The 27,584-nt window shown below is 39.6% G+C and overlaps 1 protein-coding gene across 1 annotated transcript; it reads right to left on the reverse strand.

Annotated features, from left to right (window-relative positions):
* Nucleotides 1-597: 597 nt before the first annotated feature.
* On the reverse strand, nt 598-26,186 carry RB195_007374 (uncharacterized protein; the record flags this gene model as incomplete). Its single annotated transcript, XM_064180965.1, has 57 exons — nt 598-682; nt 1,373-1,523; nt 1,646-1,739; nt 2,538-2,680; nt 2,795-2,869; nt 3,474-3,640; nt 3,700-3,863; nt 3,920-4,066; nt 4,176-4,318; nt 4,980-5,124; nt 5,185-5,307; nt 5,961-6,073; nt 6,212-6,347; nt 6,400-6,528; nt 6,615-6,737; nt 6,826-6,915; nt 7,627-7,740; nt 7,802-7,872; nt 7,967-8,058; nt 8,161-8,316; nt 8,375-8,485; nt 8,592-8,713; nt 8,777-8,827; nt 9,641-9,779; nt 9,836-9,994; nt 10,637-10,731; nt 10,794-11,016; nt 11,263-11,406; nt 11,496-11,614; nt 11,705-11,806; nt 11,864-11,962; nt 12,723-12,830; nt 13,252-13,374; nt 13,429-13,533; nt 13,769-13,883; nt 13,939-14,055; nt 14,147-14,301; nt 14,663-14,844; nt 14,911-15,022; nt 15,097-15,243; nt 15,611-15,691; nt 15,960-16,054; nt 16,122-16,344; nt 16,401-16,521; nt 16,588-16,677; nt 16,770-16,918; nt 17,361-17,456; nt 18,682-18,794; nt 20,188-20,270; nt 20,443-20,561; nt 20,636-20,804; nt 22,371-22,462; nt 22,511-22,658; nt 22,742-22,904; nt 23,154-23,351; nt 24,883-25,039; nt 26,121-26,186. The coding sequence occupies 57 exons, from the start codon at nt 26,184-26,186 to the stop codon at nt 598-600; spliced, it is 7,152 nt and encodes a 2,383-aa protein (XP_064037794.1).
* Nucleotides 26,187-27,584: the final 1,398 nt, after the last annotated feature.

The raw sequence follows: 27,584 nt of genomic DNA on the forward strand, positions 1-27,584 counted from the left end.
ATAGTGCAGAAGTCAGCCAACCAAGTATGGCAAGTTACCATTGCTCCCAAATAATTTATACGATAATTCTCCTCTCTAGTCATCAAAATAGACTTGTCTCTAACATTCACTGAACCCAGAACTCATCTTACATTCTTCATTTCAACGATAGAAATGCAATAATTTAAAAAAAAAAGAGAAAGACGGAGGCGAAGCAACAACACACCGTGATTCACGTCGGCGCAACCCTGTTCTAGGCGATTTTTAGCGAACTAATCAAAGCAGCTAAGCTATCTATCACTACAAACTTTAGAAGCTAAGATTCACATCGAAACAACATGAATGCATTCTGGAAACATCATAAAATAGCAAATGATGAGAATAGATGGTGAGATTCTTTGATGTCACGCAATACATGAATACCCAATACAACAGTAATGAAATAAAGTATGTAAACATATGTACTGCGCTATATATCACAACTGTAATCATTCATGTGTTCCTATTTACACTGAACAAAGCAAATGCTCGCTCTAATACATATAAGAAATGTTCTGGTAAAAACAGCAATCTTATCCTAGAAGTCAATGACTGATGATCAAAAATATCCCATATGACTTAGATCCACTCTTCTGTTCGCCATATTGCTATAGAATAAGCTTCACTTAGAGGAGTTGGTGCAACAAAGCGATGCGAAAGGCTCCTGAAATAGGAGTGAACAATCCTTGAGACTGAAATATGAAAAGAAAGTTGCTCTTATGACTAGTTGCAAGCGTCAACCATAGGATCCATGCAACATGGGTGTCAGCATAGTTATAGTCTGGTCAAAACGACATGAAGCACAGTGAGGTCGCGTAAGCTGCTGCGCTCCAAGCGACGCGGTAGAAATAGCGGTAGTGGAATCGCGGTGGGACCATCGCGAGCTGCAGTGATGAATTGTGCTAGCGCGAGTCCTCCCGCGATCGTAACCGCTACGCACCACCGCTCCACTTCGAGCGCAGCCGCTTATGCAACTGCAACGTGCTTCATGTCGTTTTGCCCTTACTATACGCTGTAAGCTCCTTAAACATGGAAAGAAAACCTACCTTCTTGTCTTATTTTACCTTACACTCTAATGCTCACTAAATATTATAATTAACGATTCTGAGAGCGGAGTCAACTTCGGGTCAACTTCGAGTCTGCAGAGAATTGGAAGAATCCAAAAGACTCAGATTTTGAAGATTCAAAGGTCTCTTAGATAACTTTCCACCTATATTAGTTCTTGCATGTCGACTTAGTCAGGGTGAGGCTAGGATACCTACTACTGTTAATGTATGGGTTTTACAGAATGAAAGTCTGATGAAAGGCAGAGCAATAATAACAGCAAAAAGCAATAATAAAAGTCTGCCGATACCGATATCCTCTGCCAATAGTGACGATAACAGCCGTGCCCTGTCCAGTGGATGGTGCGGGACTGCCACGGAACCTCTCTATCGTTTCGCTCACTCGTTCTCGAACCCAGCCCAAACCACTTTCGGATGATGCAGTACTGACTGTGGTGCGGACTGAAATAACACAGCGTTATCTAAAACATTTAAGCATTAGTGGAAACATGAACATAATGAGTTGTTGACTGTTTTGAAATAGAAGATAATAAATGGGACAAATGAAAAGAACTGAAACATACCTTTGGTAGCAATATCTTCGTCGTGAGCTCCTTCAATGACACATAATGATGTCAGCTCACCGCTGAAAGGTCTGCACGCTGACAAAGGTTGCAACTGAAAAAAAAAACATATAAGGCGGTTAGAACTGCACATTTTCTGAGTAGAGATTACGGGGTATCAGGGAATTGGCGTAACACGGAAACTCAAGAGAAAACGTAATTTCGGTCGCAAATTACGGGAACAAACGTGGCTCCGCCCATCTTTCCCTATTCGTCGTTTAAAAAAAACGGCGTGGAAAACGGTGTTCTTTTCTACGAAATCAGTTTGTAACATGCGAACCTTGTGCATGTGTTAAGTCCACGAGCTAGCGGTCAATTATTAATAACGTCTTCTAACCAGCCTATCGAAGTAAAACCAATGTATAGGCCAGTGAGGGAACCGGAGCGAGTACAAAGGTGCGCGTTCTGACGTCACGTGATTGAAAAAAGGTCTTGGATCTTCCAGAGTTAGTTTAGTGCCCAATAACCACTCGCAAGAACTAGTGGTTCCCACGCCGTTTCGTTTTTTAGGACGATTAGGGGGGATTGAGCGAAGCCACAATCATTCCCGTAATCTACAATCAGAACTCTACCTTTCCTTTTCCTCGAGGTTTCCGTACAACTTCAGTTTCCTGATACACTACTTTGAAAAGCATATTTCTGAGAAATTTTTGAAAAAAAGGTTTAACAATAGCAGGTATAGTTCGAATTTTAGTTTCCAAGTATCAGAGCAAGAGCGCGAAACAAAGCCTATAAATCTAGGAATCGCGCGCACCAAGAGTGATATAACAAATCAAAAAAAAAAAAAAAACAAAGAAACAAAAAATCGCAAAGAAACAAAAAAAAAAATCATATAACAAACCAATTCACTCACCAATAAAGCATTAGCCACTATAAGAAGTCCTCTACTGGTACCCACATACATCTGAGCACCGTCTGCGCTTTCAAGTAAAGCTATACATGTGACAACATTCTCCTCAGCTAACTCCACATCCAAGGTATGTATCGTTTCACTTCCTTAAGAAAACCAAACGAATTCTTTTTTACCGAATGATGTTCTTTATTAAGACCTGGTATGTGCTAACAATTTTTGATACTTTTTCGTAATTCCAAGCAAAAAAAAAAACGAACCTGGCATAACTTTTCGAATGTCTAGAGAAGAGCAAATCTGACGTCGCTCCACATCCCAACAGAATACCCGCGATCCTCAAAGAATTACTAGTTTTACATTGTCACTGAGAGATTAGATTTCGAGAAACGTGATTATTCAACCGCCTCAAAGATTGTAAAGAAAAAAAAGTTATGGTGCATAGTCCGAGCTTAACAATAATAAGGAGGCAAAGTAATTAATATCAATTAACATCAAAGTAATATCAATTAATAATATATTATCTACTTATTGTTGAGTTTCATTGGAATGCAATGAATGAAATAACTTCTTCTTTCTGCTTTATTTACAAATTACACCCTAAAAATTAAAAAGCAACAGTCATAAAAAAAATTAGTTCCCATATAATCATCCACAAGTCGAATTCACTTTTTATAAGCTTCACTTTACTAACAAACAATTAGGTTGCAGAGGTTCACAGCATTAGCTGAAAAACGAAATATTTATATTTGAAAATAAGACCTGAAAATGCGCTTTATCTTTTGTTTATGGTACCTTAATAGCACTGAATAAATAGGAAAAAAAAGAATTCACAAGGAAAAGTAAATTATAAATTCAATCCAATTCATTAAAATAAGGAAATAAAAAACCAATTCATAAAATAAGACGGGAAAATTCGTATTGACTAAGGATTAATCTCACCTCCTTCATAGGTGACCCACACATTGTTCCCGTCTCTACTTGCCAAAATATCCTTGACAACAACGTTATCGTCTGGCAAATACAATGAAGAAGAAAAAGAAAATTTGTCCTCTTGACTCAAATGGTGGATCGATATTCGACCCTCTGAATGACCAGTCCAGATTTGCCTGAGAAAATGCACGTGTCAGACTGTAGAATATAGGAGTAACTAAATTTTATAGCATACCTGCTTGCAGTTTGAATAACAGTGGTTGCACTCTTGATTTCGAATGGGCTATCGAGAGTTGCAAGCAATACAACTGAGTTGGACTCATTCAACCGAAGTAATATTAGCTGGCGATCCGTGGCAAGTAACAATATGTCGGATCCTAATAGCTCAGGGGCACGAATCTGAACAATGAGGATAAACAAGGCAGAAGAGCGATCAACTTGACAACTTAACATACAATAGGTGCACTAAGTGATGGTAACTTCAATTTTGTTAGTTCATGGAGTGAAGTCGCATAAACTGTTACTTCACCGTTCTCATCACAGAACCAAATTGTGTCCCGTACTCTGCAGGTGAATCTGGTTCGGAACGGAGTTTCGATGACCTAAAAATACAAACAAATGAGAATGGGAGTACAGCGAGGACAACAAGCAACTACACTAATTAATTTTCTGAGAAATATAAGAAGATGCAAATGAAATACAATTACCAACTTTCTGGTCCAACCATCCATACTGGGTACAGCTCATGATTGTTATGTTTTTCCCACCAAGCCACAATTGAGCCTCGAAATCATCGGGGTCATCCATCTCATCGCCTATATGGTATGGTAGCACGGAACACGGTGGCAGTGCTTCTAAAAAATGGTACGTTAATTTCATTCAGTCTTCTGTATCTCTATTACTCATATAGGAGGGAAAAACTATGAGTTGTTGCTTGATCACAAAGTGAAACGTTTACGCTAGCTAACCGCGTGCTCAAATTACTACTCATCAGACACACTAGCAAGTAATTCATGATGGAATAAAGGAAATGACTGGGATCGTTTCTAACGATTCTCTCGGGCCACTCGATTCATTTTCTAAGTCCGATCATGCTCGCGGAATTGTCTATGAAAGCTAAATCAAGGTTAATCGATTATACTACAGTATCCATAGCGGATATAGAGAAAATTATTACTTCCTTTGGAGCAAGAAATGTGATTTTCAAAAAAAGAACATTTGTTCCCATGAGTATTCTATTCCGGTTGTCTTTTTGAAAAAATTTCATCTAGCGATTTCCCAAAAAGCATTTCTATCTTTTACCGCATATTCCCTCCTTTTTGTCCAGCGCCCTAAATCAAGATGAATTTGTTTAACAGCTACTGTTACACGCTTCAAGAGTCAAAGTATTTGCCAGCAAGATAGCTAAACGTGGAGCATGCTTAGCGTTTGGCGAATTCCACAATCCAACTGAGATTATTGAAAGAAGAACAAAAAGCTAGAAATTTGTGATAAAAAAGGAGCGCAAAACACCACCTTCAAGTTCACAGACGTCAAGAATATGAGTGAATTCTGGAGCAGAGCAATATCCGACAAGTTGGGATGAGGACGGTCTGTCGTCTGGTAAGGCTGCCCAACAGTGTACGGCTAGATCTAACATAGGAGAAGGCACCAGTAATTCCTGTAGAATGAGATCATTAAAATTGAAATAGCTACTTCCAGCTGAATATCAAACACAAACATGAGGTAAGAAAACAGGTCGTGCACCATCCAACAGCCGTTCTTTCACATGTTCTTCACCTTCGAAAGGGTGTTTAAGAGTGATCAATTCATACAAAAACATTCCAAAGGAGAAACAGTCAACCTAAAAATAACACTCATTTTTACCATTACATATACGTAAAAAATTTAAAATTTTCATTGAGACAAAGGTTGAGGCGAAAACTGGAACATTCAATCTAATCTTTAAAGATATGATATCTTTATGCATTATATATTATATATAGGAAACTGTAGAGGGGATGTCAAGGGTCCCACGGCTACTTGATTCGGCACTGCCAAGAAGCGCCGAAATGAAGTGAGAATAGTCTCACGGCGTCGAAACGTAGAATTATTACGGCGGCGCCAAAAAGCAATAAAATAATGGGATGAGATAGAAACCAGCAAAAAGACTGCACAGTATGGGTTTTGTGCGACGGAGCGAAAATTGGAATGAGCGTGTTTATCGGTGGATAAGTACCGCACATAAGTGCTTTTATTTGTACAAAAATAACGAAGAAACCGTTGTTAAGAAGAAAACAAATTTGATTCTACGACAGAAATTTACGGAAAATACCACTGCATCTAATTTTCATTGATCAGCGAATGCAAGCGATGCATAACAAAAAGAAAAAAGGGGAAAAAAAACCATAAAGAAACTTGGATAGACTGGGTGTGCAGCGCTAGCCGGACGTGAAGACTAGTATATACATGGTTTTTAAAATCTGAACAAAAATACTTCGAATTCATCCTACGCACTTTTTGTGTATACTCTTCTTCTCCATTGAACTTGACAATTTCTGGAGCCATGAACCCCTCCGTGCCTCCGAAGCCTTTAGCTCCACCAGAAGGCATAACAGTCCGTGAAATACCTCAAAAAAAAAACAATAATAGTAAAAATAGTGCATTAATAACAATAATAATACTAATATTAAAAATAATAAGGACAATTAATAATAATAAGTAATAAGTAATGATAATAATAATCTGAAGCTCTCGCAAAAACTAACCGTAATCTGCTAGTTTTAACAAGACATCTGTTTGAGATCCAAATGGAGGTGGGAATCGCCATACCAAAACATTTTCACTTTTTAAATCTCTGTAGATGATGTGTGCTGAGTGCAAATATTCCAGAGCTTTGGCTACCTGAACTTTTTTCTTTAAATTTAGGACGTGAAACATCCAAATTTCTTCCAACCTGTACAGCCGAATCCCTTAGGACGGAAAGACCCAGACGGGCACCGCTTTTTCTGTGGCTGACCAAAAGTTGGTTAAGGGCTCCTAGTGGTGCTAATTCAAATACTAATGAGAGTGGAGAAACGCAGACCTAAATTTTGGTTATTACAGAATTCAATGCAGTACCGCTAACGTTATCTCAAATTAATAACATTCTCGCTAGAAACTTGCACAAACCCCAACAAGGCAGACAATGTTCGAATGGCGCAAGCGGCTGAGAAGATTCAGCTCCTGTCTTGAAGTACAATAAGCCCGTGAGGCGAACTCAAGCGAATCGCGTCGCCATTTATCAGCGGCAGCCTGACGATGATCGACGTCAATCATGAGGTGGATTAGTAGAACAAAACGCAAGCTCAAAAATACAATACAAAAAAAAACAGAATTTTACTTTGAAGGCGGCAATAGCAGAAGGTCTGGCACCCGGTCCCGGATTAACTGGTTCAAGCATTTTCTGGGCAACTTCACACAATTCGCCACTCTAAAAAAAGAACGTTTCATACTCAATCCTACACTAAAATAAATGAACAAACAGATGATCTATTTAGCTTTATTCATTAAGAAATGTCATCTACTGGATGCTTATAAAATTCTGGACGCAAAAAGAATCAGAACTATGATATGGCGGCGTGTCTATCTTTGATGTGTTTTATTTCCACAATTGGAAAGCAGCTTCTCAATTGCCACAAAAATACGCGTTGTTTTGTAAGACAGTAAATTTAACGTTTACAATTACTCATACAGAGGTTTAAGAGTAGATTGTTAGCGAAAATTTGCTTGTGTATTGTATAGTAGACAGAAAGCCCGTGTCTATATCCTCTTATGAGTAAATGTTCAAGAAAATTGCCATAACTCGCCAGGATTTCATAGCAACTCTCGATGATCATCTCACAAGACCAGACCAGACCTCGCAAGCAAACAATTACAGCAAATTTTATAGGTAAGAGGGTAGCGAATAAAGAAACATGCTTCTTTTCCCTCATTTTCAAAGACCAGTTCTCGCCTCTGAAGATTAATAATGTGATAACTACTGAGGGAAAAGCACCCTAAATAAAGGACAGGGGAAGGAGCCATCCTTAAGAACTGGAAACAATCCAATTCGGAAACTACATGTTCGTGATAGAATCCACGAATACTATATTTCCAAGATACGTATGTCACGAAGAGCAGAATGGATTTAAATTATAGTTACCTGCAACTTGACAGTAGCCCGAAAAACGAAACCGAAGGCGCCTCTTCCCAGTAGCCGACCTCGTTTTATTTGGTCAGCTCCTATTAGTAGAGAAGACTCGATATCAACGAAAACCTAAATATGAAAGGAAGAAGTATGACGTAGTTTTGCTTAAGGTAAAATAAGAGGAAAGTACAGTGTCTGGAGCAACATCTTTCATATGAATCCCACTGTGCGATGGACACTCTAACCAACCGTATTCACGACCTAAAATTCATTCTAATGTAAAAATTAAAACGCAAATTATGCAGTCTATTTTGATGCTGAAGATCAAAACAAATATTAAAAGAAGTTCAATGACCTGCAAGCATGCATTCCTCTATAGAAAAACAATGGATGACGTATAGTGTAGAAATGTCACCAGTTGTCTTTGATTCACGTACACTATGCTCCCTTAACTTCATCAATATATTCACAGAAAAGACAGGAATTGCTGGTGAAATGTAATTCCAAATCACTTTTCACAACAATGCCAAAAGTTTACTGAACACGTACCCTTTACTAGTTTTTCGTTGAATGACATCAGCATCGTCGTAAGCATGATATGTTTCGGCAACGATATCATGCGCACATTTGACACATGGCACGAATCGATTCACCAGTAAATCTCCTTCAGACGAATGTACAAAACGGGTACCTAGTGCTGGATACCTAGAAATTTAAGTCAAAAAAAGCTACTAAATGGAGTTTTCATGTAAACGCTACCTACCAGTCCTCAAGCAACGTATCCAGGAGATCAACCACCAAAGCAAGAAGTTTGGTTGAGCCTTCGCCTTCCGTTGATATTGTCATCTTCTCAGAACCATCAACAATAGTGACGCTAAATGTGGGGCTACACGTAAATAAACGCAAAAAAAGAACCCAAGAACTTATGGCCAATCCAATTGTTGAGTGTATCAGAAAACAGAATTTTTGAAGATTCGCACCTTAACGCAGGAAACAACATTTCGACAGTTGCATATTGAGTCAGTGGAAACGTCCGCCACCTTTTCTGTTCATCACGAATTCGTAAATCCAAATGAGAGTAGTCCAAAGTGCGCACTTCTGCCTGCATCAACTCTTATTGCACAAAGAGCTTACAAGAGCGAAGGAAACAACATCAAACCAAAACCTGAGCGAAGAATTGTTTCAGAAGGAACACTGAGTGCCCTTTGACCATGAGCTGAAAAAAAAACATTCATAAAAAAAACCTCGACACTCCCACTGCAGCAAATAGAATACTAGATTTATCTTCTTCTCCTGGCAACTTTTCATTGCCCAAGTCCACTTCTTAATCAAAGCAGAAGCAGCAGCAGCCCGAACTATATATTTGTCCACAGACACCAAAACATCGTCAGTTTCTTGATAAGCTTCCTTTAAAAGATGCGCTCCAACCGCTCGTTTTCGATGCTTTCACAACAATCCACAGTTACAGTTGGCCGTGCTTTTGACTATTTTAGTGTGCATATGCGCTAGCAGTATATCAGAGGCATTTAACTCTTTGCACTCCGCTGTCATCGTGCGTGCGACATTGAAAGTGTGTACTTCAAATCCACTGTCGCCGTAGCGGCGATACGCTTGTTTAACTTATTTCGGCGCTTCCAGATGAAAAATAAAATTCGTTGCTGCGGTTTTCTGCTTCCATGTCCCTGACTAGATTGGAGTCCAAAGAATTAATGTATTTTACAGGTACCAACTGTCTACTAGTGAAGTGATTGTTAGACGTGTTTTCTTCTAAGTGAGTATCTCAGGGGAGTAAATCCCTGCTACTGTTGTGCGAGGAGTGAAAAGAACAATCTCTTGCATTTAGAAATCCAAAGAAGAACATAATCAATATCTTCGGCTATAACTCGTCACATATTAGGATTCTAAACATAGAACAGAACGTCACACCGTCTCTCACAGACTGTTATCACCCAAATAACATAGATGACTGCACCAAGCTAAACGAAACAAAACAAAACACTACGACTCCTAGTCCGAATATCAAACTAACCTCAAGCCCTGTCTGCCAGACAACCCACTCTGCTTTTAGTTGAGTGTCACATATTTGACGAAGACGAGTGGTGTTATCACATGAGTTTGATGCAAACAAACATTCAACAGCACGCATCACGTTCTCATCACCAATAATCCTTAGAAATCAGCAAAATGAAAGCAAGCCACTAAAAAAAAATTCAGACAACAATACCGCGTAATAAGGCGACTCCAGAATCCAGCTGGAATGTAAGACATTGCGTAAACTCGATGCATCTGCTTCTCCGGGCAAAAAGTGAACGTAAACATTGCTTCGGATGTGTTGGTGCCATTTATTGTTTTTTGAGGAGATCCCGCAGAGTGATCGATTGATCTAAGAAGAAGAGAATCTGTTATCCAATACAATACATAATACTATAATGTATGATACAATATAATAGAAATATTACTACATCAGTGTAGACGTCTCCCCTACGAAGAGGTTTACTGTACACGTGCGTTTTTGTTTATTTGTTTTTGTTTATGAAATTTCATCAATTCCTCCCTCAAAATTCAAAATTAGTTAGCATTAGCATTAGCCACAAGCTCTATGAATTTGTTCCTCATTACGCCAGAAAACAGTGAAGAAAGCTCTAACGGCGTCCGATCACTAATTGTTCAAGCTGCGATCATCGGAGGGATGCTCGAAAGTCTACGAAATCCTTGAACTTAGATTCTGGGTGAAAGACACCTGGCCGTGAACTCAAGTTTTAAACGAAGATGGTGGGAGAAGATCTGAGGAGACTTGACGTTGATAGGTAGTTCAGGCGAGATGTAACGTTCTGCATATTGTGGGGTAGCGACAGGCGAATAGATACTATGCACAATCTTCAAAAGATCGAAAAGGATGGGCTCGAATATGCTTTTCCTCGCATATCCCAGCGAAAATATGAAGAACTGAGTTACGCCCTCCACCGCATAAATCAGTACATATATAATAGATAGATAGAAAAACAGATATAGAAACTGCAATCACCTTTGTGAAACTCCGACCGTTCGAGTCAAGGGTTGGTGTGTAGGTAGAGGTTCTGGAGGAGAACGAATGGCCCACGTCACGACTTTTGCACCTATCTATATTAACAACGTATTGCATCTCTCAGATTATGATACAAGATGATAAGGCGGAATCTCACCCGAACAGAAGCAGTGTGGTAATCTGCTCGAAGCCTGTACTCATCAGGTAAAAGAGCTGGAACGACAAGCCGACGCGCAAGGCATGGCAAAGCAAGTTCACACTTCTGCAGTAGGTCGAGCAAAGCTCCGCGAAGTGGAGTACTGGAGTCAAGAGGTCGGAACTGTTTCAGAAGAGGATTAAGAGCGTCTTGAGAAAGAATACCAGCTGCTTTATGAGGGGACCTAAAATTCATGTATTTCGCAAGACAAACAAATCTGAGAACGAATAAAGACAACTGTAACAAAAGAGGGTGCAGTCTCCCGCATCCACAAAAATTTAGTCAAAAAACAATTTTTTCAATACTTCTCAAAAATGTATCAATATATCAAGATTACATCAATTTTTGATACCCTACAGAATGAACGTGAAATAAAAATCACTTTTAAAATATGCAAAAATCAAGGATAAATTGAAATATTCCTCCCGACCTCAATGCCACAACACCAGCAAGGTAATCCGCTAGCCATAGTGGATCCACAAAAATCAATTGTCTTAGGGATGCATCCTCAAAATGCACAATTTCCCCGCTGTCATGGAGAAAAGAGCAAGCACCTCGAAATTCAATGTCGTCCCTTAAAACGAAGTTGTTTATCACTTCAGCTTGCACAAAAACTGGTATTCTATTGTTAGATCTCTCTACAATGAGCTAACAAAGGCGAACCTAAACGGTCTACCAAATTTCTGACTCATCCGTTGTTTCGTTCGTTCCCGAAACTGTTCTAAGGTCATTATAGCTGATACTGCGTCTCGCCTCAGTTCAGTGTGAAATTCACGTACTACCTAAATTATATATGTAATAGTCACTTTTTGAAGCAATGTATCAAAGAATTTACACTCTGTTTCAATCTGTGTAAGTATTCAGTGACTAACCTTCATCAGAGCTATATAAGAGGAAGGTATTTGTTGATCAAGCGCACGTTCCTTACCAATTCTAACCTCCCAAGCCGAATTATAAATCACATTTAAAAGATTCTGAAAATGATTGCTCATGTATCGATGACGCTCATGAAACAGCGTTCCTTTGGTTACCTTAATATCGTTCTTCGCCTTGCTGCTAACAAAAAGCAAGTCAAGGATCCGAGGTAGTCCATGTTTGTCCCCATCATTAACCATGAACCGGGACCGAATCTAGAAAGATTGATAACGACTGGTAGAACATCAGCCATATAATGACGCCACTGCAACTTTGGCAGCCGTTTACAACATCCACACAACAGGGAGTTGAACTCTTCCTTATAATACACACACTTTGAATTTCTCTTCAGTTCGTATCCGCAGATCTAGGTATCGACTTGCAACCAGTCCACTGCATTAAAAGCAGCGTATCACGAGACTGACGGGGTACGGAAACTCAGGGAAGTAGAGTTCGGTTTGTAAATTACCCCTTCTTGTCCAATAACAAACTAAAACTCGATGCTTGACGTTCGTGTCGCGGAAGAAATTACATTCCAAGTCAGAAGTGTAGAGAAGAAAATCAGAACCAGACTAAATGAACAACAATCTGATGATCTTGGTTCAATCCCACCGATATTTTAGTCTAATTTTGGACCATTAGCGAGTCGAAACCGCTGGTCCTAGTAACTGGAGCGACCGCAAGAACCATGCGATCTTAATTCCTCTTCATTGTAATTGAGCCTAATCAGTCCTTTGGTTTCACTTTTCGAGTAGTATACATGTTACTTGTATGCCATTCTAAAGAGACACCACTTGTTCGCAGTGTCCTATCCTAGCAATTCCTTTTCTCCTACTTTCCTTCATTTCCAAAATTGGGATACGTTCTTCTTTTAACTCATTCTCACATTTCTAGCATTTTCTCATTTGTTAGTGCAACACTTTCTCGTCATGTGAATGAATTTTAGAAAAAGTCGAACTGAATGTGAAGACCAACCTTAGAATCGACATCATCAAGGAAACCTTTGGGAAATTTCGAGGGATTCGAAGAAATTTGGTCGACATGAGTTCCTACTAATATTACACAAGAGTTCGGAGCTCGAGCCTGAAAAAATGTGTGTCGGAAGAACGAAAGTATAGAATTAATTTGTGCCATTCAAATCGATACAGTTTGAAAAAAGTACAGCAACAATGAAGAATAAGTAAAAGTAAGCTGAGATGCAAGTATAAAAATATATATTTGGTGCTAGAAATACAAAAAGAAAAGGATCCTTACTACAGTCGGTTCAAAAGGACATGAAGCACGGAATAGTTGCACGAGAAGTTGCGCTCGAAGCGGTGCGTTGGAGCGTAGCGGTTGGAATCATGACCATGAACTGTGGTAGAAGTGGTCCTCGTACGATCCTAACCGCTACGCTGCACCGCATCGCTTGAAGCGCAACCTATTACGCAACCGCACAGTACTTCATGTTGTTCTGACTCTACTATAAATAATATGATGCTGTTAATATAATGCTAAGTCAAACCTGTATATTGATAAGCCAACGTTGAACATCGTGAAGGGCCACTTCACCATCGGTTACTCGCCACACCACTATGTAAAGTGTACGTCGGGTAAGGAAGTAATGATGAGTTGCATGATATTCCCTCTGAGAACGAATATATGCTATACAAATTTTACGAAGAGAAGTAAAATCAGATACCTGTCCCGTAAAGTCCCACGACGAAAATGCCACAGGACCCAGAGCAGCCTCACTTTTGCTCTTTTTTGCTTCGAACTTCCATTCAGCGACTCGAACACTTTCCATCTGTAAAAAGAGTGAAATTCTCCAGTTGCACAAAGAGAAAACATCGCGAGTGATGAATTCATGATAACTGTCTTGTTTCGCAGAACTATTAAACACAGCTTCACCTTCATTATACCAATTTGATTCACTTGTGCTGTTTTTCATATCCATTCTCAGTGAGACTCAAGAAAAAAAACTTTTTCGCTCAGCCAAGATGCTTTAAAGTTGTTTCTTTACTGTAAAAAGGTTTAATTACTTGTAATGGAGACTTCTTTTGAACGGCTTCCGACCGTAAGCCTTCCCAAAGCAGACTTTTTCCAACTCCATCACTTCCTAATATAAGAAGGCGAAGGTGGTGATAAGTTTTCGATCTGAAAGGGAGTTAATTGTACAAAACAAAAAATTACTCCAAAACACTTCGCTTACTCTTCGAGGATAGTCTTTAAGTGAGCGACAATTTCAACAGTTTTGCAATTTTCGGTATTAACCATTGAGTCCAACGGCTCTTTGAGTTGACAACCTTTCAGCGATAATGACCATAGTCTGTAATATACAACATAACACATAGATAATATCTGGTACTAATTTGAAGAGAAACTTTAAAACTGAATCGTATAAACAGTAAAAGAGTGACCTTGATAGCATTCCTAGCTCAGGCGGAAGAGTTTGAATGCCTTTATTTCCAGCCAGATTCAACACTGATAACCCAGCAAGACGTGAAATCTCAGAAGTCACTGTCTTCAACGCATTAGAACTCACATCCAAAACGCTGAGGGATGGAAATAAAATCTGAAAATGAGAGGAGTTAAGAGATGTACAAAATTGTCACAATGGTGTATACAACAGAGAGAAAGAGCCGAAGGAACCAAACTGGATGTGATTGCTTGAGGATCATTTTGTAATTTAGAAAACGTGAATAACTTGTATTGCCACATTGGAGGTAAACGGATAAAATAAATAAAAACGTGGAAACTCGTAAAAAGAAGTAGTGTGAAATGTAGAACACAAAGACTTCTTTTCGAGTGTGACGTCAGCGTAACGCCCCAAAACACGAAAACGACATCAGCGTTGACGCAGCAGTATATCCACATGAACAAGCAACTTATCAAAAAAAAGTCATAACATATCACTTATGTGTTTCTAGAATTACCTTGTTTTTGACACAAATCGGGATGACTTCTAGTTGATTTCCACTGACGTTTAGAGTTTTCACCCATTCCAGTGAATCATGTTGTTTGTGTTGACACGCTTCTTCTAACTGCACATCAACAGCCTGGTGCTTCGACACAGACAGAGACCTCTGAGAGCGTACAGCAGATTTTGATCTGCTACCTGGAATTTATAACAACGACAAAATATCTCGGAATAAGTAGTAATAATTAGTAATATTAATTATACGATTTTGCCGAACAGGGCTGGTTGGACGGCGGACCGCGATCGGCGCTGCAGTGGTGGTGAGAGGTACGGCATGACAAACAGTGTGAAAAACAGAAGGCAGTTGAAAGGGTTCCTTACAAATTACATTTTATGTTGATGAAGTTCTCGAAGTAAATATATTAAAATGAAAATATAAACACAGTTTACCTTTATTAAATTCCCCGAAAAATCAAGACTTCTGACATGTGCAGGAATACACTGTACCGGCGGTAAAGCGGTTAGCTGGTTGAAACTGATGTTAAGAGAAAGTAGACGAGGGCAAGTGCATGCAAGACAGAAAGGGAATACTTGGAACTGAAACGATTTGCAAGTTAAAATACATGATTTAAGCACTTAGTCCCTCATAGTATGCACTTTAAAAATGATTGGTACTAGAACGTCACTACGTTAAGAAATTGCAAAATTCTAAAAATTAAAAAAGTCCTGCACTAGCGTATAGTAGGGTCAAAACGACATGAAGCACAGTACAGTTGCGTAAACAAGAGCGCTGGAAACACTGCGGTGGAGCGTAGCGGTTAGAATCTTGGAGCGCAGCTGCTTATGCAAGTGCACAATGCTTCATGTCGTTTTGACTCTACCGAATATTTGTTCCAACAAAATAACCAGGAAAGCACCAAAAGTTACAGCGTACTGACTATAAAATGTTCTTAAAAACACTAACCCTGTTTGCAGAAAGATTCAGCGTTTTAAGTGTGCTCGAGGAAGTAACTGGGAAATCGGGGAAGAAGTTCTCGTCATCGACCTACAAATCCTCATATAAATCAAACAAAAAATCACTTCACTAATATATGAACATCCAGATCTCGATTTGTTTTTTCGACCTAATCGTACTCTCAAAGAGCATATGAACAAGTACTTCGCATTTGGAAAGTTAGATGAAAAGGTTCGACTATGAATAATGCTTCGTACACCGAAACTAGAAGAAAGAACTGCGAAACATACAAAACAACATGCGAGAGATCACGTAAATGATTATTGATTCGAAGATGTTGGGAACAGTAAACCGTTACCTTGGACAAATTAATTCCGGACTGCCAGATATTTTGTCGAATTAAGGGTTTCGTGACCACATTAGTGGCATCCTCGATACCGTCATTAATTGTAACTGAAGTTCAAATTCAAGTAATTACCCTTAAGAAGGGAAGAGCCGAGAATGTCTGAAAAAATCTTACTTGGATCTGATCCAGTTGGATTAGTGAATGCAATAGGTTGTTGAGTACTTCGAGATGTTCGACCAATTCTTGGCGTTGCGCCAACCATGGGCAAGGTAGAAAGGTGGTTGGAAGCAACATTTAGTTCTTTTAGTGAAGGACACAACCATATAAACTCTGGCAGTTGTGTGAGACAATTTCGAGAGATGTCGAGATTGATCAGTTGAGGTAAGGAGGACAGGAACTAAAAGCCCGAAACGGAAAGCATTCGAAAACTGATGCACGAGTTATTTTCGTTACCTGTGGTGAAATAGATTCCAGACGGTTTTGTTTCAAATTTAGAATTTCCAAAGACGTTGAGATTACATAAAAACCCGGCATGTCTATTGTAGTTAGAAGATTCTCGGAGAGATTGAGAGATCTGAAGAAAAGGAGCCGAATCTGCAGGACTAAAAATGTCTAGGCTAGCCAACTTTTCAAAACCTACCGTAACGAAGGCATCTGGAACAGAACTGATGGGAACACGGTGAGTCTATTACATGATAGATCCACTCGAGTGATAGCAGCAAGGGACAGCCTGAACATAACGTACTAAAACAGGTGCACATCAAAGACCACGTGAATGATTGATATATAAGGAAATACAAATGTGTAATTCCATAAAATCACCTAGTTGTTCGTAGTCTAGAGTTTACTTGTAGTGCTGCAGCGATAAACCAATCAGATTGCAGAGTTTCAAGCGAAGCAGAACCCCAATTGAGCATAGCTGCACGGGATGGACACAACGAAGATGGGAGCAAACTCTGACCAACTTGTATCTTAATGAGATGCTTCAACATTCAGAACAGCCACAGTTATGAATAGAAATATGAAAGAATTAGACATAGATCACATGGAATCGGCGCTATCTTACTTTCCCTCATTAAATACATTGAAAACTACGAAATTACAAAAGAGGAGAAAATTCGCTTACAGTTTTAAATACCTCAAACAGATCGAAATACAAAGATATAATAACAAACTCCTGTTCGAAAGATGTAGTTTCATTTGGAGTCCGGAATAATCAAACAATGCGGCCTCTAGTCAAATATTATCTTCATCGCATAGAGCAAAAAAAATCTCGCTTTGGAATAACAATTCAGGTATCATGCTCATTGCTTTTATTTTGATTTTCCAGCTCAATGTAGACTAATGTGTTCACATACGACACTATGAAATGCAAGTAATTTCCAAACTAACTACAAATATAAATTTCAGTACCTGACCAACATCGATATTCTTCTTGTTGACTTTGTATTCGGGGTCAGGAAAAACAAGGCGTGTGAGAAATACCCGTATCAGCTTCAAATTGTTATTCTGAAATGAAAGGGAATCATGAGAGGAATTATTCTAAGCAAATCAATAGGAAATTCTAGTGAACATTGTTGATTGTTCAGAAACGATTAAAGAGCACTTATGTCTTTATGCTCCCTCATTACGATCTTAAAACATCTTTGAACAGGAATTTGCCTTCTGTTCTTAGTGTTCTGTTTCCGAGCTTACTTTCACGTTTGAACAGTGGAAGATTTTTCACTAACAGTGTTATCTCCGTCAAACACATGTGGAAAGCATTCAAATCAAGTGGATCCCTCATTATTCTTTCTTTTCAGCGCTTGAACACAAAATGGTGCAAATCTTTGAATGACCAAGAACGGCAGCAATATTGGATGACTGGGCAGATAACGTAAAAAATGTTGTATCGGGGTGACGCATCGCGTCTCGTCTTCGTTGAAAGCACTGATCCCTCTCCACTGAGCGCGACAAGGTTCTCCAAACTCATTTCTTTTTTTTTAGTGAACGAGTACGACTAGATAGAGTTGGCAACGTTGTTTTTCATAAGTTTTACTGTTTGTGTTGCAATTAGAGCGCCTCTAAGATTTTAGTTTGAAGTATTAAATATCTTCTCCATTCCTTCCTGTAACAAACCTACCGCAATCTAAAAACCCGATAGGTGTTCATAGGAGAACATTAACAAGAAAAGTGGGGCAGAAATCCGATTCCTTTGAACTGAAACCTATAAAGCAGTCTTAGAGGCGCAATAGGAGCAAACCAAGCGCCTAAACTGATGTAGGCTTTTCCTCAGGAAACGGAATCCTAACATGGACGAAAGAAGAACGAAAAACCATGAAAGACGGGAAGAAAAGAGCTCTGAGCATTCTTCCCGGTGTTCGTGGAGAAAATTCATTGCATGTTACAGGAAACACATCAGAGATCTGTCATCGGTATCGGAGACTACACTATCTACTGGGATGCTGATGAAATGAAGAGAGGAGGTTGTGCGATAATTGTGAGGAATGAGTACAAATATGTGGTGGAGTAGACGAATTTGGCTCATTTAGATATATAGTGTCAGTGTTACAATTTCTTTTTCAAAATTTGGTCTGCTGAGGTTGGGAAGTTTCACCTCTACCTGAACATAACGATAGTGTAATGCTTCGTTGCTTCATTTTTCTTATCAAACACAAAATAGCCGGTATTTAACCTTTACTGTCACATTTATTGTCAGTGAATTAAGAACTAAAAAAAGGAATTTCAACCCCACCTTAGCAGCGACACGAAGTGCTCGATTGTCAGTGTCGAGAGCTCCTCTGTCGTGTAGGAAATGAACAACATGAATAGCATCACTTCGCGTCGCCTCCACAAGAGCACCAGAACCTTAACGGCCAAATCACATAATCTCCAAAAAGAACAGGGACAAAACAATAAACATTTTATTTGATAAGACTAAGACATACTTCGACGGGGAAAAAGAAATTATCATATCGTGTTGGAAGAAATCAAGGTCAGCAAGCAGAAGACGTTTCTAAGCCAAGCGAAAAAAACGGATACCCAGCCAATTAAGAGCAGAAGAATCTATGTCTGCAGAAGAAGCTGTCTGTAGACCAGAGCCTGAATATCTTTAAAAGCAGCGTATCACGATGTTGACGATGTTACCGGAACCCACAGCGAAAGCGTAGAGTTCGGGTTTTAAATTGTGGAAACCAGAGTGGGCCCGCTCAACCTTCCCTAATCATCGTAAAAAAAATGGCGTGAAAACATCGCTTCTTCCTACGAATCGCCTAGAACACGTTCCTTGTACACGTTTCGGTCCTCTCAACAGTTTATTAATCGGTTTCACTCGAATATGCTGGTGAGAAGAAATAAGTAATCTTCGACCGCTCACACGTGGATGCACGTGCAGATGGGCGGCGCGTTGCAACTGAAATCGTCGTAAAAAAGGGGTCTTCCATGCTGTTTTTTTTATGACGATCAGGAAGGAATGAGCGTTTTACGACGGCTGGTTCCGCAACCTGCTAACCGAACCCTACGCTTTCTGTGGGTTCCGCAATACGTCAAAATTGTGGTGCGATGTTTTTTTTCTTAACGAGGTTCAAAAAAGCTAGGAAACCTAAAAACACCAAATTCTGCAGAAAAAAAGAGAAAAGACTCTTCACAACTTTAAAGTTGTATTGCATGAGATTTCTTGTAGATTTCATTATTTAGCAATTCGTGCACCCAAAAGGCGACGAGATACCGTGCTGTGCCGCTCACTAACACCAAGAACATTTTTCACTGAGTCTTTCACCAAAGCACACATTAGCTATCTTAACAAATAGGTAGATCTACGTTACATTAAAGTGGGTGGCCGTAACGGAAGAGTGCGCAGCAATGCCCAACCAACGAAGGAAATGAAATTTGCCTACTACGGTCTCATAGAGAATCCAACGTCACCCCCGATTAGTTCCATTTATTTCATAAAAAGTAATTACACGAAAACTCATAATATTTTGGATTATAAGTTGTTTGATAGTAAGTTCAATTTTCAAGAGATAAAAATTTGTCTGTCCATTAGCACAGTATGCGAATGACTGGTGACGCGAGTGAGAAGACTCAGCAAATCAAGAGTGTATAAGCGAAGAGAGCGGATTACACATAAAACCGTCGCTTTCTAGCCCGGATTCTCAGCAAGAAAAGTAAATTAGTAGAAAAGAACTCAGAAAACTATGATCTCATATAAAATCATCAATATAACTCCAGTACCTATCAGTGGAGCGAACGAATTACTTACCAACACAACGAGCTTCCTCGCAAGTTTCGGAGTCAAGTACAGCCAATGGTAGGTTCACATCTGCGCCTGCATCTAACAACAGCCTTAAAATGGAAAGGGATTGAATGTTGAATTCATATACGTAACTGTCGAACGTTCTTCACTTTAAGCAAAACCTACAGCTCATATATAATAATTTACTCGTCCTTGTTTAACAGTAGTGCATACTTTCTCGATAGCTAGAAGTATAAGGAAACCGAAGCGTAGACTACTTACGTGAGCATAGGCAGCGACTGATTATATGCGGCCACCATCAACGGGGTCCTTCCACGACTGCAGTAAACGTCAATTTGAAAAGGACACCGTTTCTCGCCGTCTGCGAAAAGACATCGGAACTGCAAAAAGGCATTGAAGCACAAAAGAAACCGACGAAACTGTACGAAAAAAGCAAACAAAAATATTCACTCACCTCCAGCATGCACTGCAACACTTCTGTATGGCCTTTAGCCACGGCTCTGTATAATGCAGTTCGACATTCATTATCACCACAATTCACATCTATCGCTAGCCGATAGGGAGGATATGAGAGCAGGTCAACCTCTTTCACGTATTCTTCAGGATATTCGTACTCGAGTATACTGGAAAAGTTGCAAGAAATTCTACTGCTAGAACGCTGAATTGCGCTGAAAGGAAAGAAATCAAGAAGAAAACAAGAAAAGAAAACTGTTTCTATGCTCATTCCTAAACGGAATTAAATGGATTCTTATTTCTTTTCTTTTTCCTCTCTCAAACTTTCTTCTCATTGTTTCAGTTGTTCTACTTGCATTCCTTTCGTGTTCTGATATGCATTCTCATTCCATCTACCCGTTTCCTGTATCATTTCTGTTTTGTCGTGCTTCTCCGTTCTAGTTTTTCTATTTTATTGTCGAGTTTCTATATCCTTCTTAATGGTTTTTGTTCCTTTGATTGTTGATTGTTAATTAATTGTTTTGTTTTTTAAAGTTCTATTTCCCTATCTTTCCATACGTTTCATGTCTATTTTGTTCTTTTTGTCTCCCAATAGATGTTTTTGGTCTCAACTTCTTTGCTTTTTGTCCATACAGCCTCAGCCGTTCACGTTTAATTCATCCATGTTTGTTTCATCGTCGTGTAAATATCCCACGGTTTCAACAACCGCTCTTGTTTTTGTTTGCTGCCTTCTATCTCCTTATACACAACCTTATTCTCCTTCCATTACTCTATCTTAAATTCTCTGCCTCTAAAGGCTTTGCACCATGTTGTCAAATAGACAACGGCATGATAATTGTCACTTTAAATCACAGCACTAATACATAACGAGAACATTGAAGCTCAAAGAACCACAATTCGCATAGAAAATTAGTGAGTCTCAAGCGAAAATAAAGGCCCTTCGGCATCTTATTCACATTATTCTCCTATTCTTCACATTAGAGAAAGTCCCTTTTCTACAAGATATTCGTGAAAATTCTCGGTGGACTCAATGGTTTTTGGTCTTCTTACTTTCAGGAGTATTTTTGGAAGAGCAGTCTCCTGTCACTACTCAACCTATTTTGGAAACAGGTAAGAAAACCAAGCTGTCTTCGACTTTAAGCATTTACGTTTATATAATCATGTCTCCTATAAAGAAGATGGAAATGTAGAAGGTGAGCTCTTATAAATACGATTTGCCCAAATTTTCTATCTATTATACCTAGAATTTCGTTCAAATTTCAATATCTTACTTCCTTTTCCTCCTTGTCTTTACTACTTACTATGATATTCTGCTCTATTTTTGCACGGCGAGAGTTCTTAAAATATCGTACCGCGTCCATATGCAGCTTTTTCTGAGCTCCAAAGCAACGAAGGAAATATTGTCGGGTCAAAAGGACATGAAGTAAGGTGCAGTTGCTTAAGCGGCTGCGCTCGAAGCGATGCGTTGGAGATAACGGTTGGAATCGACGTGGGAATATCGCGAACTGCAGCGATAGATTGTCCAAGCAAGAATCCTCCAGCGATCGTAACCGCTACGCTCCACCGCACCGCTTCGACCGGAACCGCCTACGCAACTGCACCGTGCTCCTTGACGTTTGACCTTACTACAGTTAGCTGTTGTACCAATTTGAGACTTGTACTAATCAATGTCGCTGTGCTTGATCAATAAAAAAGGAAGCAAGGAAACACTGCATCAATTTGTTACTACAGCATACCATTTCACAATCTCCGTCGAACCGCTTTCTGCCGCCCAGTGGAGACACGAACACCCGTCACAATTCGAATTAGCGACCAAGGCAGGAAATGCCTTAATTTCGCACTCAAAAATGAAACGATCTAAAGAATATCAATCTACCTTAAGTACTGTACGAAGCACGTCTGTATTTTGTGAAGAAACTGCCGCATGTAGAACAGTATCCTGGTTGATTTGATTCACTAAGACGTGGTCGTTGTCAGGGTGTAGTAATCGCTTCACCACCTCGGTTTGACCATTTGTGCATGCTCTAGAGAAATTCTTGATATGAGTTATGGTTCATCACTTGTTATGATGAGGGAAAGAGGATGCGCTACAACATATCAGACCTACATGAACATTGCAGTATCGTCCTCAGGAGCTCGTCCATTAAGGAGGATATAACGGTCCTGCAGAGAAAAATTGGCAAGAATACGATCGACAGATTCCACATCACCTTCAGCGCATGCAGCCATCAACAGAGAGTGAGCCTCATTCAATTTGTTACTTTTGAGCTCTGCAATTGTATGGTGTGCTGCGGCATGTAGTATCGGTCGTACACGTTTAGTGAGTTTTTTGAGTGACTGGAAGCAGTAAAGAAAAATGGACGCGGAACTATGTAGAATTACGTAAACAAAGCGTAGTATTAATAGTAATCAGAATCTCTTGAGAAGGACCTGACTAAACTATTGAGATATGAACCGAGAAGTGAAAAACTACCAGAAATTCTTGAAATATTAGTGGTTCAATAGTTATCAAAACTTACGAATGCTCTCTATTATCGTTGCAGCTACACTTTGATGTCCAGCAATATGCGCTGATTCGAGCGCGCAGTGTCCTGCAGCGTCCCGAAGCTCTGGATCAGCACCGGCGTCGAGCAACTGTCGTACAGCTGACAGTTCTCCAGCTTCAGCAGCCAGATGAAGAGCCGTTTTCCCCGCACTGTTGCCAGCATTGAGCGAATCTGTTAAACAAATGCTTATTGAAGAGATAAACAAAAATCTATTTCTTTTAATATCCATTCAGACTTCGCAACAGAGGTTATGTGGCATCTGACTGTGGGATCCAACACTCTTATGGATTCTAGCATACATGGATAGTGGGTGCTCCCCTTCTTTGCCGTACGGACCCCTTCTTTTTTAAAATTGGGGAAAAAACCCCCCCTCCTTTTTTGAAGGGTGGAGAGAACATTCTCACTATAAAAAAACCCCCCCCCCCAACCCCCCCCACCCCTCGGCCCCCCCCTATGGATTCTAGTAACACCAACGTCTTAAAACAGAAGGAAGATAACAATTTAATAATGCGGGAAACATGCAAAACAAAAAACGAATACTGAGAAGAATGTTTGCACAGTGTGCCTTTTATTGCACTACAGAAAACACGCGTCAGTGACCCTCCCGTCATCAGAGACTACACTATTGGAATATAAGAAATTGAAAATTCAAATGAAATGAAGGACTCCTATTTTCAAATATGTGTCCCTACAGTGATCAGCGTATTACTAGCGCGCCTGCTGTTTGGAATATTTGACATGCCAAGGCTCGTTAACCAGATTAGCTCACTCGGCTAAGTTCTAGCTGTTTCGTGTATTGTAAGACGTGTATCGTTTTGTTTCGTGCTCCAGCAACTTTACTCGTATTCAAAGCAAAATAGTTAGGTTCTAATTATGTTGTAGGGAGGGAGCTTCTTTGTTTCAACCCTAATTTTCTGTGCTCAGAATCTTCAGATCGAAAAACTACTCGAGAAATGACTGAAAATTCTGATGAGCATTGCAGGAAAATCTCTGCATCTTCGCCAGTAATGCTCAACTGCAATTTTGTTGGACGAAGACCAGGTCCTCACAGATGTTCAAGTCATGATGTGAAAACGATCGCGTACATCCATTAGTAAGGCGAAGAGCTTCAGTGGGAGGCGGGGTTAATCAATGTGATCAGTGGATAGCAATAAACTAGCAGTGAAATAAGAGGAATACGATGAGAGGAGTAGAACGGTCACGTCGTCCGGCAAACCAACCCCCTTATATACCGCTGGGTGCGCGCCCAAAACATTGCGATCAATGATATGATCTACCACACAACATAGTGGCATACCACAAATGAGGATACGATTTTCAGAAATGAAAGAGGCCCCTAAACCGAGGAGCGCCGGAGAAACTGCAGCGGTTGCGACCGATGCAGTAATGGATGAAGTCGCAAAGATAACAAACGATTAGAATTCAAAACGGAGGTTTTGCCGTAATATCGTGGAGGAAGAAAAGGTCTTTTCCGTGCTCTCCTGCAAAATGCCCGCATAAAGACCGCCAACGAAATGGGCAGGTGTGCCCACAGCATGTGCACTTCACCATGAGAGGTCGACTAGGCGAGTCAAGCTCTGAATCTAGTCACTGTGACTTGCAAAAGCTATGAACTACATGTATAACGATCATGACGGAAAGAAACGAATCAAAACTACACCGAAAATGAAAAAGGCATAAACACAAAAGTAAAGTGTGTTACCTTGACTTAGTATTATTAGGGTTCGCAAACATTCCACTCTCCCATTATGAGCAGCAAGCATGAGAGGTGTACGGCCATGTCGATCCACCCGTGTCAGACTCCACGGATTCTCGCGAACAAGGTCGGTCACCAATTCCAAATTCTCGAAAAGAACTGCCTGTAATGGGATGTGTTACGACATTTTGTTTTAACTCTTCGTACTGTTTGTGTAAAATGGTTCTCCTGAAATATTAGGTGAAATTAAAAATTCTGAGCGTTTTTGCTAGATGTCTTTAGTAAGCCATATCTGTCGATGTGAATATCACATCGAGTGATACTATACGGCGATTTCAAAATGACATGAGAACAAAAATCGAGAAAGATCGTGGTTCAATTTCGGTGAGCCGGACCAAACGATGGCCAAGCCCGGACTAACTACCAAGAAGGATTTATTCCAAGTTCTAGTTGGCTGAATTGAGAATTGAATTGAGAGTTTAGCTCTATGGGAGTTCCTCCCATAGAGCCAAACTCTCAATTCGCATCCCTACCCTCAACAACTGACCAGATTGAAGGAGGCGTTCGAAAAGAAGCGGCCAGAATTGGTCAGCAAGAAAGGTTTTGTGCTCAACAAGGTAAAACAAGCCCGTACACATCTTCAACGACGCATAAGAAGTTCCGAGAGCTTAGATGGTTAGCTCTACCGTACCCGCCGCATAGTTCGAACCTGACACCTTTCCCAGCATTTGCAAAATTTTCTTGATGATAGAAAAGCAGCCTCAAGAGAGGCTTGTGAAAATGAGATGCTCGGGTTTTTTTCTAAGGACGAGGACTTCTTCAATTTCGGAATTATGAAATCCCCATCAAAATGTACAGAAGTTATCGAACAAAACAGCCCATATTTGATCGTAATCGGTTAGGCCTATGTTAATTTCATCGTCAAAATAAAGCTTAAAAAACGCGCAAAACTTTCCACTTCACCTAGTACAACTCAGACATAAGGCAAGAGAAACATTTAAAAAAGTGCAATGCGACCATTTGTGAAACTTAGAGGTCCAATATTCGACTTTCGATGAACCATGGCAATGAATTTGGAAATGATTACGACGTTCGATACGCTAGATATGTTGACCAGCTTAGATCAGACAGGTGATTTAAATTAATCTCAAATCAAAAGAGACAAAATTAATCAAAGGAAAAGAAAACAAAAGAAAAAAGACAAAACGGTGAAAATGAAAGATGACACAAAAAGAGGTATTCACCTGTCTTATTAACTGCATAGTGTCGGACTCGTCCACTTGAAGGGGAGTTCCATCGCCCCCCGACATCTGTAATAGAAACATTCGCATAAGATTTCCCACTTTCGTAACATGTAAGAGTGATGAAAAAACTTCATCAAAAATCAGATAAAAATTAGAATAGTAAAAAAAAACGAATGAAACTGAGTCCTATTTAAACATTAAAAACGCTAATAACCGCAGAAAACGGCTAGCTCCACTGCCAGGCTTCTAATCAAGAACGACGATTCATTTGTATATTCGAATCAAAACCACTAGAATCTCGGTCCAAATGCGTAGGCAGCTGCGTTTGAAGAGGGGCGATGAAAGCAGCGGTTGGGATCGAGGTTTGAGCATCGCTAGCTTCATTTGGACTGCAGTGAGAGGTGGTAGCGAAGGTTCTTGTATTCTGGGCTTCGTGTTGCTTTGACTCGACTATAGCGTAACTCCTACTTTATCTTTAGAAATATATAGGACAGCGCAGCTAGCCGTGCTCCTTTTAACAACACATTTTGATTGTTACACCAAAGAACAATGTGCTATTGCTTTAGTGGATAATTTCTTAATCAGAGTCAATAGTTTTTATCTGTATATAATTGTTTCGCAAACAACCAAAAAGGCAGTCGACTAATGAAAACTCTTTGCTCGAAAATAAAGAACCAGTTAGATTTGGCTCAGCGAATTCATTTCCCAAAATTCGGGATCAATGTTGATTTTAAGGGAAACACAATGAAGATAGTTTGAGAATGACCGCAAAAGAGGAAATCAAGATCTTCCGTTCATGGAAAATGCGGCAGAAATTATTTTCTATTGCCTTTACTCCTCGATCAAAGTCAAACAAAAGAAACTGTCGGAAACTTCTTTTTTGCACTTTATATCCTGCGACTTTTGTCTCATGAATAATCAGTAATGATCTACAAAACAACGCAAAAACTTCAAGAAACACTTGGTAGAGAAGATTCGAAGCTAATAAGTAACATTTTGCAGAACTTTCATTCAAGAAAGAAACCACTCATAAAACAAATAGACCGGAAGTTATGCACCAACCGAATGCAAGAGAGCAAACGTATGTTTTTGGTTCATAACTATTGCGCGCATCGCAAATTGTTCGATATGTGTACGGATGAATGAGCTGCATATTATTGATCCAGATTTTTAATTCCCATCAAATTAACTTGTTTTTCTAAAATAATCGTAGTTATCACAATAAATAACGATCAATGCTGGAATAACTTCCTGGCCAGCTTCACTCACAAGAATCATTTACGAGTGGAAATTTTTTTTTCCTTGCAGACCATACGCATAAAGTTTTTGGAATTAACTGAAGAGGAATGTTTTCTCATAATAAGTCCGCTCTGAACCGCCGTACACTCACAGACTATGCGACAAAATAAGTTGTAGACAATCACATCTACATTTACATACAAAACATAGCACTTTATACGGGAA

This window comes from Necator americanus, chromosome I (assembly GCF_031761385.1).
Source record: "Necator americanus strain Aroian chromosome I, whole genome shotgun sequence".
NCBI lineage: Eukaryota > Metazoa > Nematoda > Chromadorea > Rhabditida > Ancylostomatidae > Necator > Necator americanus.